Source organism: Paroedura picta, chromosome 4, assembly GCF_049243985.1.
Source record: "Paroedura picta isolate Pp20150507F chromosome 4, Ppicta_v3.0, whole genome shotgun sequence".
Classification (NCBI taxonomy): Eukaryota; Metazoa; Chordata; class Lepidosauria; order Squamata; family Gekkonidae; genus Paroedura; species Paroedura picta.
This window is the reverse complement of record NC_135372.1, coordinates 137,059,542-137,076,527: the sequence shown is the minus strand read 5'-3', so window position 1 is coordinate 137,076,527 and position 16,986 is coordinate 137,059,542. Positions and strand designations below refer to the sequence as shown.

The following is a 16,986-nucleotide window of genomic DNA, read 5'->3' as shown; positions in this document are numbered from 1 at the left end:
TATACAGATTTATTTTCAATACTGGGATTTTTATAACCTCTCGCCTGTGGGTTGCTAACCAAGTGATGTCTGAAGATAACTGATCTCCAGGTGACAGGTGAAATGCAGAGTATTAATATTGAAATAAAGAACAAAAAACAGTATAGGGAAGCATAGTGACAGGTTCTCTTTTCATCATTCTCAGGTTCCGCAATTAGAAGTGCATTTATCGATCTTTAATCTTTTTATTTCCTTTACTTTGGTTCTCTCCCCCCCACAAACACCACAGTTGAACCCAAATGACCGAAGACCCGATAAACTTAGCTTGTTACTTCTGTAAGGCCCTTATATCTGGTAAACATCCTCATTATTCTTTGTACTAATCCATGATCCACTTTCTACTTATATATGTGGGTCGTGTAACTCCCATTTTCATTGTCTCACAGAATGTGCCATGCACTCGAAAGCTTACCCCTTGAATAAAACTTGGTCTTAAGGGTGCAATTGGATTCAAACTTTGCTCTACTAATATGTTTATATGCATTAAGGTCACGCTTACCTACCTTTAGATTCTTACCTGGTTGGACATTTATCATTACAAATCGAAGGCCTGCAAGGGCTGGCATTTTCCTGGGTTCCAAGATCACTGCAGATGGGGACTGCAGCAAAGAAATTAAAAGACGCTTGCTCCTGGGGAGGAAAGCTATGGCAAATCTAGACAGCATCCTAAAAAGCAGAGACATCACCCTGCCAACTAAAGTGCGTCTAGTCAAGGCTATGGTCTTCCCAGCTGCAATGTATGGCTGCGAAAGTTGGACCATAAGGAAGGCCGAGCGTCAAAGAATTGAGGCTTTTGAACTCTGGTGCTGGAGAAGACTCTTGCAAGTCCCTTGGACTGCAAGGCGAACAAACCGGTCATTCCTAGAGGAGATCAGCCCTGCCTGCTCTTTAGAAAGCCAGATCCTGAAGATGAAACTCAAATACTTTGGCCACCTCATGAGAAGGAAGGACTCCCTGCCTACTGTTGGGAGCGATTGAGGGCAAAAGAAGAAGGGGACGACAGAGAATGAGGTGGCTGGATGGAGTCACTGAAGCAGTCGGTGCAAACTTAAATGGATTCCGGGGAATGGTAGAGGACAGTAAGGCCTGGAGGATCATTGTCCATGGGGTCATGATGGGTCGGACACGACTTCATACCTAACAACAACAACAACAAAGGGATAGCGAGGGGGGGGGGTGATGTATAGCAAGGAACAGCAATGTGTGGACCCTGCCTTTCCCCCCAAACTCCCTTACTACTTCTAGATTCTCAGGTGGTTGAGTAGGCTAATAGTTCATTATTGCATTCTCGGAAATGATCCCCACTTCATAACACTGTTTTATACGAAACTTGAACTATATGGAGGTTTTTATGGATTATTTTGACATTTGTGTACTCTGATCACATGGTTGCCAGCCTCCAGGTGGGGCCTGGAGATCTCCTGGAATTACCGCAGATGTCCAGAAATCAGAGTCCTGCTCTCTCCAGCTTGGTCTAGTGGTTAGGAGTGCGGACTTCTAATCTGGCATGCCAGGTTCGATTCTGCGCTCCCCCACATGCAGCAAGCTGGGTGACCTTTGGCTCGCCATGGCACTGATAAAACTGTTCTGACCGAGCAGTGATATCAGGGCTCTCTCAGCCTCACCCACCTCACAGGGTGTCTGTTGTGGGGAGAGGAATGGGAAGGCGACTGTAAGCCGCTTTGAGCCTCCTTCGGGTAGGAAAAAGCGGCATATAAGAACCAACTCTTCTTCTTCTTCTTCTTCTTCCTCCCCTTCCAAAATCTCCAAGAATTTCTCCACCTGGCGAAGTAGCCATCAGAAACAAACGAACTTGGTCTTGAAATAAAATAAGAATCAATGTTTTGAAATCTGAGATTCACATTGTTTTTTTTTCTCATGCAATGAACTTTACTTGAAATATTTCAGATTATAAACTGAATGATTATGTCTCGCTTCATTAAATTTGCAATAAAATGTAAAAAAACCCAAAAACTTTAAACATGATTACACCAGGCCTTTTAAAAGTTTTTTTTTTCATCGTACGAAAAAAGTCTCATTACTTGGCTTCACAATCCATTCATTTTAACCTAAAGACATTTTTTTCCGGACATCCTGAATTACAAAACAGAAAATATGATACAGGGAATGAAAAGAGTCCTAAAGATGCTGGCATCACCTTTTTTTCCACATCAATACATAAAAATGGACAACACCGTTAAATATTTCATTATTAACAGTTAGAAATATTAACACTAAAAATCATGTATAAATTAGGAAGTAATGTACAAACTATTTCCCAAAGCGTCTTTTCAAATACAGTATATACACAACATTCAAGAAATTCTTAATGTAAGACATTTCCAACAGATGCAAGGTGGCTGTTTTGCTTTATTAAAAATGTTTGGGGGTCTTTTGGAGTTATTTTCAGCACTGCTAAAAAAACACACATGAAAATATAAATCAAAGCTGGTTAAGAGCAATGCAGGGCTCAGGTAAAAACATTCTTAGCTATCTGTTAACTTCAGTGTAATGATGGCTGCATTTCTTCTAATGCTTTAAAGTAGTTCTCCAGCGAGCTTGTGGGATCTGGTCCTCCAACATATGTTAGAGATTCCACACACATTGGATAATGAACTGTAGAGGTAGATTTCCCTCTCTCACAGAGGAAAAACCAGCTGCAAAATCACAGGGGAACTGCACAAAATCCTAGAATTGGAAGGGGCCATCCAGGCTAGCTAGTCCAACCCCCTGCTCAATGCAGGATCTGCATTACCCAACGAGTGCAGAATGAGAACCTCTTCCCTGGTGCAGCTCTGCACAAATGACAGAATTTAAATCGGGCAGCAGAACAAAGTTTGAGTCCGGGGGCACCTTTAAGACCAAAAACATTTTATTTCAAGGTGTAAGCTTTTGTGCGCTAGCTGGCTTCTTCAGATACCTGGAATTACAGCAGCTCTCCCAAGGTCAGTTCCCCTGGAGAATATGGCTGCTTTGGAGGGTGGACTCCATAGCAGGGGTGGCCAAACTTTGGCTCTCCAGCTGTTCATGAACTACAATTCCCATGAGCCCCTGGCAATTGACCAGGCATTATACCCCAACAGACAGGACTCTTCTCTCAGAGCCTTCCCCAGGTTGCACCCCCAAATCTACTTGTAGACACAGGTTCCTACAGTGTGCAAAAACTCTTCATGCGAGAGACAGTTCATTGCAGTTTCTTCAGATATCTGACGAAGTGTGCATACACACAAAAGCTTATACCTTGAATAAAACTTTGTTGGTCCTAAAGGTGCTGCTGGACTTGAAATAGGTTGCCATGGGGCTTACAACAAGAACAGTCTGACAGCTGCCTATCATTTGGCTACACAATTTCCCGAAACAGGTAGAGTTGCCAGCCTCCAGATAAGCCTGAGGATCTCCCAGAATTTCAGCTGATCTCCAGAGATCAGCTCCCGTTGAAAATGGCTGCCTTGAGGGGCAGGGCCTACATCGTTTTACTCCACTGAGATCCCCCCTCCCTAAACTCTGACACCTTTAGGCTCCACCCCCAGATCTATTGGAATTTTCCGACTCCGAGTTGGCAGCCGAACAGGCGCAACCAGCTCAGAGTTGTAGATGGGGCAAGGCTTTCGTTCTACTTCGATGGATGAAAGTTTTAGAAAAAGGAAGTCGGACAGAAGACAGCGAGGAAGAAGGATTCGACTGCATAATAAAGGGGGATGCCAGACCTCCCGCTATAGTTCTGAGGCACCGGTGGGAAGAAATGAATCTCGTGTCGGCATCACTTCTGGTAAATATCAAAAGTGACGTGGTGGACGCCGTTATAAAAACTCTATGGTAAAACCACAAGCTTTTTGTAAATGCTAGAGGATCTAAAAATGCCACTTCTGTTTTTTCTGTTTTTTTTCTTGGAAGTGACATCAGCACACTGGTGTGACCCCATTGCCCCAGATCCTGCCTCCAGTTTTTCCTGTGGGTTTCTGGCTGCCGTCTTGCAACCCAACATGATAGGCCAGGGGTAGTCAAACTGCGGCCCTCCAGATGTCCATGGACCACAATTCTCATGTGCCAAACTGCGGCCCTCCAGATGTCCAGCGAATTCTGGCAGGGGCTCCTGGGAATTGTAGTCCATGGACATCTGGAGGGCCACAGTTTGACTACCCCTGTGATAAGCAGTCTGAACAGATATATACTTTTCAAACCCCACAGATTTCCATGGACTTAAAAGGATGCAGCTCTCCTCGGAACTGCTCCGACAAAAAAAACCTGACTCCTGAATTTATACATCTAATTTTGCCTCTGTCGTTCTTCCCGGCAGACAGATTGGATTTTATAATGGGATTTTTTTTGGCATTCAGAAACTAGGACAAAAATACAATGAAAAGATCTTATAAAGTGTACAATATTCTACATTCTCCCACTCCCATTAAGCATGGTCAGCCTGTAGAAAGAGGTTCCTGGATGCCATCTACTGTACTAAGTGTGCAAGAGCTCCTTGTGCAATGAACTGTTGCACTCGGTATTGCACGCACAAATCACATGCATCGTTTGCCAAGTACAGCCCATGGCCCCGTTTACCTCCGTGCACAGCATCTTGTACGTGGTCATCAGCTGTCCCCACAACCCTCCTGATTGTACTGATCGTTTAACGTCTTGACAAATCTGGTTGTTTTTAATCTCTTGCAGTCACAGGAGGTCTTAAGAACCTTGCCTACCATTCAACGTATAATTACATGCAACAAAATGAAGCACAGCATTATTTCTTTGTAATTAGGAAGATGGAATGTGCATACTTTTGGAGTCAGGTAATGTCTGATAGAAAGGGAAGATGGAAAGGCAGGCAAGTCATAGAATCATAGAGTTGGAAGGGACCATACAGGCCATCTAGTCCAACCCCCTGCTCAACGCAGGATCAGCCCTAAGCATCCTAAAGCATCCAAGAAAAGTGTGTATCCAACCTTTGCTTGAAGACTGCCAGTGAGGGGGAGCTCACCACCTCCTTAGGCAGCCTATTCCACTGCTGAACTACTCTGTGAAAATTTTTTTCCTGATATCTAGCCTATATCATTGTACTTGTACACAAGCAGTCCTTGTGCTGTCGGAAAGATCAAGAAAAATGCAATAGACCTGCAATTATATTGGCTAGGATTGGATGGGGAATGTTTAATTCCCCATATTTCTCTGCTCTCTTGCAGGATTTCTATCAGGTCCGGCATCAGCATACACCACAGTGGGGTAGCAGCCAGGATCTAGATATTCCAGGAGGGCCCCTTACCACTGCCTTCACTTGAGCGCCTCCTACCATTTGGCACCGTCAGGATAAGTGCATGCATGTGGTTCATGTGGCTGGGAGAGCGCATGATGGTGGGAGAGCTTGCAAGTGAGTGAGCTGGCAGGGTAAGCAGTTGCAGAAGGGCGCGCACTGGCAAGTGGGTGAGACGAGGGGGGCAGAGGGGGGCAGGGGAGGGGGATCACTCTCTCCACCCAGGGCACACAAAATCTGGACGTAGCCTCTTGTCACAGCCACTCTTTTGTTAAAAATAACATAAATCCAGAATGATATCTGAATATCAGAAACTAAGGGCGGCGTTTCTGAACTATTGCCAAAATATCCAGGAAGATCTATAGAGCCCTGTCCCCTGATTTTTATCTATGGCTGTACTTATACTTATGAAGCTACTCGGGGGCGTTTGTAAGGCATCCCCAATGTAGTTTGCCTGAACATCCTAATGCACTTGGTTCAATCTTGGAAATCTTTGTGTACAAAGTATGACCCAGAGCTCTGGAAGGTTGTTTCCCCCTGGGTTTGCCATTATCCCCCAATGGAGGAAGACTTTTTTGTTTCAATCTTAACCAATGTTTTAATTGCTGTTTTTAAGGTTTTGTGTGTATTTTAACAAGCGTTGCCGGAGGCAGTGGGCTTACTCAGAGCAGGGATGTGCAATTAAGCTCCCCTTCTCTTAGAAAGCCCCCCCCCCCAGCAGCTGCCTGAAGGGACCTGGCAATCTAGTTAAAATACACAGAAATCATAAAAAACAGCAATTAAAATATACACAACACACACAAAAACAGCAATTTAAAACATTAGTTATTTGACTTCCAACATGATTCGGAACTGATTTAGGCACATGGGGGGTGTTGGAGTGATTCTCTGGTTTTGGAGCACAAACACTGTGGTCGAATCTACTTCCACCATAGAGTTTTTGCCCCAAAACCTCTGGGTCACATTAAAGTCACAAAGTCCTGTTGCTGGAGTGCTGAGTGTTCTTCCCTTATTGGGGAGGGTGTGTAATTCGCCCTCCCCACTGGCCAGCTGATTGGCAGCAGAGAAATAGGGCCCAGCACCGGGGGACCCCTGGCCCCATGGGGAGGGGGGGGGTCTGGCATCTCTAATTTTAACTCTAATTTTAATCATTTCAATGATATGTTTGGGCTGGGAACGGTTTTAATAGTTTTTCAATGTGATTTTATTGTGTCTATTTAAAATTATTAGCCACTTGGGTGGCCCTGTAAGGGCAGAAAGGCAGAATACAGATACAGAATACAAATTTTGTAAATAAATAAATAAAATATCAAGTCTGGCTTGGATCCTAAGCAGCACCAACACAGTTACACACAAGGAAAGCAATTTTACCCCCTTACACAAGCCTGTTTCGCAGGGAAGAGCGGTCTATAAATTTAATAATAAAATAAAAATTAAAAATAAATAAATACTCTTGCCTTCCGTGCCCTCCTCCCTGCTCCTGTGAATCAGGGGGTGCCCAGCACAGTGCGGGGACAAAGTGAAAGTCTACACTGGGATGGGAGAAATGGAATTTCCGAATGGAAATGCCGTTCCATCAGAGGAACAGCTATTGCACTGGCAGAATGCCCCTTGGGACTCAACATCTGGCACAACTTTAGTGAGAAGAAAGAAGAAAAGGGTCGCACCAAATCCAACAAAGGAAACAGAAAAAAAGCAGTTGGGGCTTTTAGGGAAAAGTCATAAATATTTGTGAAACCGCAGGGGGATACAGTTAGAGGTTCTCCGTAGAATGTTACACGCATTTCTTTTCTTCAGTTTTCTTCCTACTACTTTAGTGGGGCCTACTCAACTCAGACAAGCCTCACGAATTTCTTCCGTTAATATTCAAAGGTACATGGCTGGACTCAACAAGCACAAGTTTCCTGACCTACATAATGTACTACTTTATAGGGTGGCCCTTTCTCTCCGGAAAGATGAAGAAGAAGAGTTGGTTCTTATATGCCGCTTTTCCCTACCCGAAGGAGGCTCAAAGCGGCTTACAGTCGCCTTCCCATTCCTCTCCCCACAACAGACACCCTGTGGGGTAGGTGAGGCTGAGAGAGTGCTGATATCACTGCCCAGTCAGAACAGTTTTATCAGTGCTATGGCGAGCCCAAGGTCACCCAGCTGGTTGCATGTGGGGGAGCGCAGAATCGAACCCGGCATGCCAGATTAGAAGTCCGCACTCCTAACCACTACACCAAACTGGCGTTTTCCCACCGCAGCAGGTGCATTCTGGGTATGAAGGGTCAGTCCTTCCCCTCCGCAGCTCCAGGGGTCTTTGCCCATGTCCAGATGCACACTGCCACATTCCCAGACCAGCTAAAATAGAACAGTCTTTCCTCCCTGGCAGTTCAAAGTAAGCTCCCTGGAGCTGTTGCTACCCTTTTTGCAGTTTAACCTTTTATTTCTGACCTCTCATGGGAAACACATCCATCTTATCCATAGCAGGGTCCGTTTCCAGGTTAAATTGCCAATAAACCCTAAAGGAAGACAATTCATGAAAACATAGCTCCTTAAAAAGAATAAAAGCTCCAATTACTGCAGAAAAAGACTGTAGTTGTACACTGAAATTCTCAGGAATGGTCAGCAGGGATGGGAACCCCACCCCTACCCCCCACCTAATCGTATTTCATTGTTCCATGTGATTTATTTATCTAACTGTCATTTATATCTCACCTTTTCTCCCCAATGGTGAACCAAAGAGGCTTACAACATATCCATGAATGCATGAAACGATCTAACACAGAACCAGAGCATAGGGTTGCCAATCTCCAGGTAGCACCTGGAGATCTCTTGGTATTACAGTCTCCAGATGAGCAAGGGAAGGCAATTGTAAGCCACTTTGAGTGTCCTCCTGGAAGAAAAAAAGCAGGGCAGAAAAGCCAACTCTTCTTCTACAGAATATAAACCCCAAACTAAAAGAGAGAGAGGACCCTATTCTCAGTGGGTTTCAGAGGCCGAGCATCAACAAAATGCAGCATAATGCATCTGGGCTGATGTTTCACGCTCGGAACTGATGCCTGGACCACTGAAGAACGAAGATGACACCGTATCCCATGTCTGATGCATTGCACAATATTGCAGCCTTTTTCTGGAAAGGGGCAGGGGGCTAGGCAGCTCACTCCGATGACCTCTGAAGCTATTTTAAAACACCAAACGGGGGGGGGGGGGGAGAGCCTCTGCACTGTATCAACGTACGATACTATACACAGCACCAAAAATATAGCGAACCAGTAAAGCGTTGCCTTGGTACCAGAAGAGGACGGTTTCATATCCAGCGTGAAATGAGTACTAGGTTCACATACAGATGGTCCTTTGTGCTAAAGGGTAACCAACATATTACGAGGAATCAAAAACTGTCTGTACATCCAAAGTTCAAAAGACGGACATCAATATTAGGACAAATCCAACACAGGTTGGGTGGGGGGGTTGCCTTTTATTGCTGATAGTTTCCGTATTGGCCCTGTTAGACAACAGAAAAGGAGATGTTAGGGGGGGTGAGGAACAGTGAAATAATTTCTGCAGATATTTGGAGTACCATGACGATTCAAACACAGCTGCTTGCTGAGTAGGTCGAATGGTCCAGAACTGGAGACAACCAAGGGGGTAGAATAATCCAAGAGGCAAATCTCTGCTGAGAGAAGTTAGGGCTTCTGGAGCGCAGTCACTTTAAGGGAAGCCTTGCAACCAGGAAGTCTTTGAACTGACACCCTGGCCAATCAGGGAAGACTGCTCTGCTACAGCATTGGAGGCACGAGGCAGCAAGTTAATTCGCAAAAAGCAGAGATCTGCAGATTTATTCATGGCAGTTTTTGAAATATCGAGGCTTATATCCACTCCAGGATATCGCAGGGAAAAGGTAGGGTCACCACAAATCAATCATGCATATTGCAGAGGAAAAATTTTAAACGCCCAAAATCAAAATGGAAATCAAATTCAGTGCAGACTGCAGGGATTTAGTCGATCCAGGAGTGAGTAAAAAACCCCGTGCAGACTACACCCTAGTTTGACAAAGGAGCTGAGAATTATTTCTTGGCCAGAGCGGGCGCGGCCGGGCGCGGCTCGTGGGCGTGGCCCGCGCGGTCCCTGTGGGCGCGGCCCGATGCCCGATGCTGTGGTCACCTTCCTAATGGTGTGAGGGTTGCACGGTGCTGCTTTGGCAATCACGGGAGCCCAAGGCAGCAAGCGTCATGGTGTGGAGGGGTGCTGGCGTCGCCCCTCCCCTCCACAGAGCTGGCTGCTTCGGGCTTCCATGATTGCAAGTGCGCCGGAGCGCGCAACTCTACAACCCCCCTTTGGGCGGCGGCCTCAGCAACCCACATGGGTCATGCCATCAGGTAGGTTGAGAACTATTGGTACTGACTATGCAGATGGACAATGGCTTTCCAGGTTTTCAGGTGGTTCCTCCCATCACCTACTACCTGATCCTTAACTGGAGACTGAACCTGGGGGCCTTCCGCACACCAAAGCAGATGCTCTGCTTCTACGGATGCCAGATTCCAGGTGGCTCCAGGAGACTTCCCCTAGTGCAATTGATCGCCCGATGATCAAGATCTGTTAGTTCCCCTGGAGAAAGCGGCAGGCAGGCTCGGAGGGTGAACTCTATGGGGTCACACCCTGCTGAGGTCCCTTCCCTCCCCAAACCCCCAAACCCTTCATGGACTCCATCCCCAAAACCTCCAGGTATTTCCCAGCCTAGAGGTGGCATCCTATCGACCACCGAGCCATGGCGCCTCCCCATGGCCACCTGCCCCATTTACCTGTTCATAGCCGTAAGGCCTCTGTTGCTGTGCAGATGGCCCAGTCTGCGCTGCTCTGTAACTTCCGTACTGTTGCCCTTGGCCCTGTTGGTAGCTGGAGTATTGTGACGAGGCTCCTTGGGTAGGGCCTGTGGAGACAACCAGAAAACCCTTGGCAATAGTTCAAGAGACAGAGCCTTCAGGATTACTGTGGACAGTTCCTATCACCAGCGTTCCTCTCCACCTTGCAGCTAATAGGCGATCAGGGGATTATGTCAAGGAGCTCAATGGCTCTTCATAGCAGAGTCTCTCTCTTTCTTCAGGCCCTGTAATGCCACACTCAGTAGAATAATAGAGTTGGAAGGACCTCCAGGGTCCAACCTCCTGCACAATGCAGGAAATTCACAGCGACCTGCCCACCCACAATGACCCCAATTCCAGGCCCAGATGAGAGTTTCAAAGAAGGTCAGAGGGACATAAAAGAAACAACTGTAATTTAGTGTCACATGGAAACGGAGAGGAAGGAGTTTTTAGCTAAGAGATGACTGAAAGAGAAGCATCCAAGGAGAAGGGAATGGGGGGGGGGGGATGTTTTGGGGAATCTGATTCAGGATACTAATCCTGGTTCAGGATACTATGCTGCCTGCTGTACAGTCTGCTCCCATTGTGAGCTGCTTGTCTTTTTGTAAATGTATAAGCCCCTTTCAGACAGACTTTGAAACAAGGGAAGGCGGTTGGCTGGCCGCTGGACAGACAAGCAAGCCGGTTGGAGGAGAAGGCACTCAGGGGCGGGACAGGCACCCTGAGTGGGTGTTAAGCACTGAGTGGCATTTAAGCCATGAGACACGCTCCTCCTCCAAGGCCTTACCAGAAATATATTATATTATATTATATTATATTATATTATATTATATTATATTATATTATATTATATTATATTATATTATATTATATTATATTATATTATATTATATTATATTATATTATATTATATTATATTATATTATATTATATTATATTATATTATATTATATTATATTATATTATATTATATTATATTATATTATATTATATTATATTATATTATATTATATTATATTATATTATATTATATTATGAAACCCTCACGTTTCCAATAAAATAAAATAAAACAATACAGTAAAAACAAATACAGATAAAACCGTGAGGGAATAAGGGACCAAGGGACCAAGCTCTATGAAGATAGGTTGAGGGACTTGGGAATGTTCAGCCTGGAGAAAAGGAGGTTGAGAGGGGACATGATAGCCCTCTTTAAGTATTTGAAAGGTTGTCACTTGGAGGAGGGAAGGATGCTGTTTCGGCTGCAGAGGAGAGGACACATAGTAATGGGTTTAAACTACAACGATATAGGCTAGATATCAGGAAAAAAATGTTCACAGTCAGAGTAGTTCAGCAGTGGAATAGGCTGCCTAAGGAGGTGGTGAGCTCCCCCTCACTGGCAGTCTTTAAGCAAAGGTTGGATACACACTTTTCTTGGATGCTTTAGGATGCTTAGGGCTGATCCTGCGTTGAGCAGGGGATTGGACTAGATGGCCTGTATGGCCCCTTCCAACTCTATAATTCTATGAATAAAGCATTTACAGGATCACGGGCCCCAACCAAAAAGCTTGGCAGAAGAGCTCCGTCTTGCAGGCCCCATGGAAATGGTACCCGCCTTTCCCAAATACTGCCTGTCTCCTGCTTTGCAAGTCCCTCTGAAATGCTGGACCCAAATGGGATTATTGGACTATGCCTCTGGATTTGCCCTTCCTGCTGGACTGGAACTTTTCAGCTTTGACTCCGCTCCTTGCCCAGTTTGGACTCCAGCTGATTGCTGCAACCAGACATCAGCCTGCCTGAGGGAGTAGCCAGCACAGCTAGAAGGCTCAACACCGAGAAAGGGGGCAGATTGGGCCTCCTCCTTTACAGGCAGAGGCCATGGGTATCTTGCCTGGTGACTTGAAAGTGTGCCACAAGTTTGGCTGGGTTTGTGTGAGGCAAAGCAAACCGGATTCCTTTCAAGGGTTAATATATATAGGAACTGGCTCATTCTGTCTTGCAGGTGGTGTCAATTGTGTGTCTCTGCCTACCTGGCCCTTATCTTCAAGGCCAGAATTAGGAACGGGATAATTGGGTCATCAGGAGAACCTGTGGCCTACAGGATAGGAGGAGGGAAATGATGAGGCAATGTTCTAGAGCAGGGGTAGTCAACCTGTGGGTCCTCCAGATGTTCATGGACCACAAGTTGACTACCCCGGTTCTAGAGCAATCTCTCTCCATGTTTTTGCCACTGAGAAACCCCTGAAACCTTCTTCAGGCTTCGAGAAACCGCAGAAGAGGCACAATGGTACAGAATATGGTTAGGAAGCATAGTTGTATACACACCCACCACCCCTGGCCTCTCCCAGCCAGGCCACCAACAGGGGATGAGGGAGTTTATGTTGCCAGATCCAGGTTCGGAAACTCCTGGAGATTCAGGGGATGGAGCCTGGGGTGGGCAGGGACCATAGAGTCCACACTCCAAAGCAGCCCTTTTCTCCAGGGGGGCTGATCTCTGTAGTCTAGAGATGACCTGTATTTCCAGGGGCCGCAGGCAATTCCCTGATCTTTTAGCATTTTTTCCCCTTTTGCAACCAAGCTAACCATGGCCCACTTCCCACTCGTTCACTCAGCCCCTCCGGCCACCAATCCCCTCACCGTATGCTTGCTGTTGTCCAGGGTAGCTTTGTTGATTTGGGTACTGCTGCTGGGAATACGTCTGCTGTTGCGCAGCTCCCTGTTGGTATCCCGCTTGCTGCTGGCTGTACTGGGAATTCCCTAAAGAGAGAAGATGGACAGTCGTTATCGATCAGCTCAGCAGGATCCATGAGAGCCGGTGGGCTGTCATCAGAATTAGAATCTGGGGGACTCGAGTTCAAATCTCCATCCACTCAGAAAGCTTGCTGGGGGGTGGAGGCTTCAGCTATTGCCTCTGCCTCAACCAAAGACAAAATGGTGGAAGAACCACCCTGCTATTGGCTTGGAGGGCCTTGCAGAAAAGTCAGGATTTTAAAAAGATCCACAAAGGCCTGGTTCAGATCATGCTTTGTTAGTCTGTCTGTAGCAGCAGAAAACAGCAGGAGTCCAACAGCACCTTAAAGGCTAACAAAATTTATGGCCGGGGAAGAGCTTTCATGTGTCACATTCTACGCCCCCAGCATTCTCCAACCAAATTCACAGTCTTCTCCCAAAATTAAACCACTGTGTTTTTATCTGCATAACAGAGGAAATAGCAGCAAAGTCTGGAGGAAAAGAACAGGCAAAGCTTTAAAAGGTAGAATGAAAAAAAAATATTTCAATACAAAAAAAAAAAATCTTGGTTGTCATCAAAAATACATAAAACAAATCCATAATACAAATCCCTAACGCATCTCGATAATCCTTCACATGTGCTCCCTCGTTTCCTCTTTCCTCCTTCAGATATAAAAGCTTAGTCATTGTTGTAGTTATACAAGGAGGGAGAGAGATTGGGTTGGATCCAGCAGATCTGTTCAGCTGGTAGGGGCACTTTTACTTGGCGCTAGAGGCTCCCCTTCGCGCAAGAGGGAAACTCAGCTACAAGTTCCCTCTCGGCCATGAACACCACTGGTGACCTTGGGCTAGTTCCTTGCAGATTATCTACCTCACAGGGTTGTTGTGAGGGTTAAAAGAGACAGGAGGAGATCCACATGCACTGTTCAAAGGCTTATGAGCATAGATGACACACTTTGGCCAGAATTCCAGAAGCCCTTCCACTGTTGTCACTCAAGCAACAAGAATACAGAACATCACTTCCCCAGACATATTTTTCATTACTTTCCAGGATCCCACTCAGCTACACTTTATAATTAGTTCAGACTTTGTATATAGTGTATTGTTATAATTCTGACCACTGAAGAAGACCCAGTAGGGTCGAAACATTTGGTCTTATGTGCAGTTCTATATAGTTTTTATGTAGTTTTTATTCTGTTTTTAAATTGTGCACAACAATAAATAATTACTGTTTTTATATTTTATTGTACAGCTCAACTTCTGAGGAACCTGAGCTTGGTCAAAGGAGCCTGGATCCAACTCTTGAAAAAGGCAAACATCTAATTTTATGCTCAGAAGCTGGTAATCAGTATAGCGCAGTGGTCCCCAACCTGCGGGCCGCGGCCCGGTGCCGGGCCGCAAAGGCCATTGCACCGGGCCGCGGCTCCCTCTCCCCGCCCCCTCCCGCAGTAAAAAACTTCCCAGGCCGCAAGCTTGCGGCCCGGGAAGCTTCTTACTGCGGGAGGCGGGGAGAGGGAATCAGGGCCGGGCCGGGCCACGCCCGCTCGGCCCGATCCGCGGGCGCGGCCCGATCCGCGGGCATGGCCCGCGCGGGCGCGGCCCGCGGGGGCGCGGCCCAATGCCCTGCCGGTCCCCAGCCTCGGAAAGGTTGGGGACCACTGGTATAGCGGTAAGGCCAATGTGTACATGCCTATTCCTATACCTATTGATTTTACCATTCAGAGTGTTATGTACAGGAGGGAAGGCAGCACGGCATCCCTAATGGTGTGGGTATGACCCAAATCTGCAAAGTATGACCCAAGTATGACCCAATCTGCAAAAAATGCTCCCTTGATGCCTCCTTACCTCCCTCGTAGTAGTGCTGTGTAGAATCCTCAAACGACCTGTCGTAGCTTTGTTCCGAGTACGAGGACTGTTGATACGCGTAATCGCTGTGGCCTATGCATGTAAAGGAGGTCCAAAATGGCAAACGAACGGTTACATGGGGGCTTAAAACAACAGAGCAGTTAACTTGAAACCAAAAGGAAAGGTTGATATTACAAAAACATACATTAAAAAAAAATCAATCCTTTAATGGCATAGATCAGGGGTAGTGAAACTGCGGCCCTCCAGATGTCCGTGGACTACAATTCCCAGGAGCCCCTGCCAGCAAATGCTGGCAGGGGCTCCTGGGAATTGTAGTCCATGGACATCTGGAGGGCCGCAGTTTCACTACCCCTGGCATAGATTAAAATATGCATCAGGTAAAATATGAAAAGTATCAATGGCTCACCGCTTGGGGTATAGTGAAAGCTGAGAATCTGATCTTGTTCTCAGATACCGATTTGTATCTTTCCAACAGAGTTGCCCTATTTGCTCTTGCTGCTAAGAAAGTTAGATCTAACTCTGTAAATGTATTGTGTTGTCCTAATCATTTCAGCTATGATGCTGTATCTATTAGTCAAGTCTAGTCGTCGATATTAGGATATATGTTTTCATTTTACTTTATGTCATTTTGTATACTCTTTAGATTTGATAGGATTGTGACAGCCAATGTCTAATGCAATAAAACTTCTCTATCTCTAAAAATAATAAATATAACTGATAAATAAATCGTAATCATATTTAAAAATTAATGTTGTGATCTTTTGTTATGGCATGCTGCAAAAATACTGCCACATCTGTTCCACTTAATATTTCTGGTAAGGCCTTGGAGGAGGAGCATGTCTCATGGCTTAAGTGCCACTCAGTGCAGTGTCCCACCCCTGAGTGCCTCCTTCTCCAACCGGCTTGCCTGTCTGTCCAGTGGCCAGCCAATCGCCTTCCGTCCCCCACCCCTGGCCCCCCCTCCTCCTTCCACTTCCCTCTGAGGCTCGGAGGCTGCAGATCCCTGCCACGTGAGAGCTGCCCCTGCCGGTGAGGTCCCTAACAGCTGCCCGCAGCCTTTCCAGGTCCTGGGGGAAGGGGAGGCCGGCCACAGAATTCTTCTACTCCATCCCCTAATATAACGCCCACTGAATTCTTGAATGCCACAGACGTGGGCCCTAATTATCAATAATGGTCGAAGAGGTGAAAACAGAAACAGAAGACCTGTCAGCCACTAGAAGCACAAACAAAGTCCGGATTGTCTCTCTTTTTCAGGGGAACCACTTCCCTTGGTAGCCCCCAGCACTTATTTCTAATCTATGCCTTTGTATCTCACAATGTGTCCTTCCACATTAGTATGCAATGCTTTCCTGTATCAATATGACCGTCGGTTCCAATGGCAAATGGAGGATCCCAAGTACCAACCACCTCTGTGTTTTGTGGGATCCTCCATTGGCCATTGGAATCAAAGGTCGTATGGATACATGAAAACGTTGCATACTAATGTGGAAAGATACATGAAAGATTATTTTCATAGATATGAAATGAGTGCTGGGAGCTACTGAAGAAAGTGGTTACCCTGAAAGTGAGAGACAATCCAGACATCATTCGTACATTATCAATAACTAGGGGACAAGCCTGTTGCGTTCAGGAATACAACGGGTGCTAGATTGGGATGGGTGGGGTGGAAGAACTCTGCGGATGGCCTCCCATCCTCCCAGGACTTGGAAAGGCTGCAGGTTGCTGTTAGAGAACTCACCAGCAGGGGCAGCTCTTGCGCGGCAGGGATCTGCAGCCTCCGAGCCTCAGATGGAAGTGGAAGGAGGAGGGGGTATTCAGGGGTGGAGGACGGAAGGCTGGCCACTGGGCAGACAGGCAAGCCGGTTGGAGGAGGAGGCACTCAGGGGTGGGACAACTGCCCTAAGTGGGTGTTAAGCACTGAGTGGCACTTAAGCCATGAGACATGCTCCTCCTCCAAGGCCTTACCAGAAATATATTTTGTGGAACAGGTATCAGGAATATTCAGAAGAAACAAGATCTTAGGTGTCTGAAAGTCCGTTCTTGTTGACTGAAAGGGGATTTTAATATTTAAAATTGCGTAAAAAAGGACAATAGAAAATGACATGAGATATATTTTTGATAAATATATTGGCTCAATATCAGGAGGGCCATCATGGGTTCCCTCAAAGAAGCCAGGGAACTGGTGGGATTCAGATCTTGGCTTGAAACTAAACCCCATTGGAAATGCATACTTTGGAGTAAAGACTTAGGACAAAAACCACTTTTTCA

At 46.1% G+C, this 16,986-nt stretch overlaps 1 protein-coding gene across 1 annotated transcript in view; it reads right to left on the bottom strand.

Annotated features, from left to right (window-relative positions):
• Positions 1-1,896: 1,896 nt before the first annotated feature.
• The window catches only part of SS18L1 (SS18L1 subunit of BAF chromatin remodeling complex), a 37,485-nt gene continuing 22,395 nt past the window's right edge, over positions 1,897-16,986 (bottom strand). The window contains exons 8-11 of the mRNA XM_077335776.1: positions 14,698-14,790; positions 12,760-12,879; positions 10,066-10,193; positions 1,897-8,768 (exon numbers count right to left, since the gene is read on the bottom strand). Coding sequence (XP_077191891.1) covers positions 8,742-8,768; positions 10,066-10,193; positions 12,760-12,879; positions 14,698-14,790 — 368 coding nt within the window. The 3' untranslated portion in view covers positions 1,897-8,741. The remainder of the gene's footprint in view (positions 8,769-10,065; positions 10,194-12,759; positions 12,880-14,697; positions 14,791-16,986) is intronic.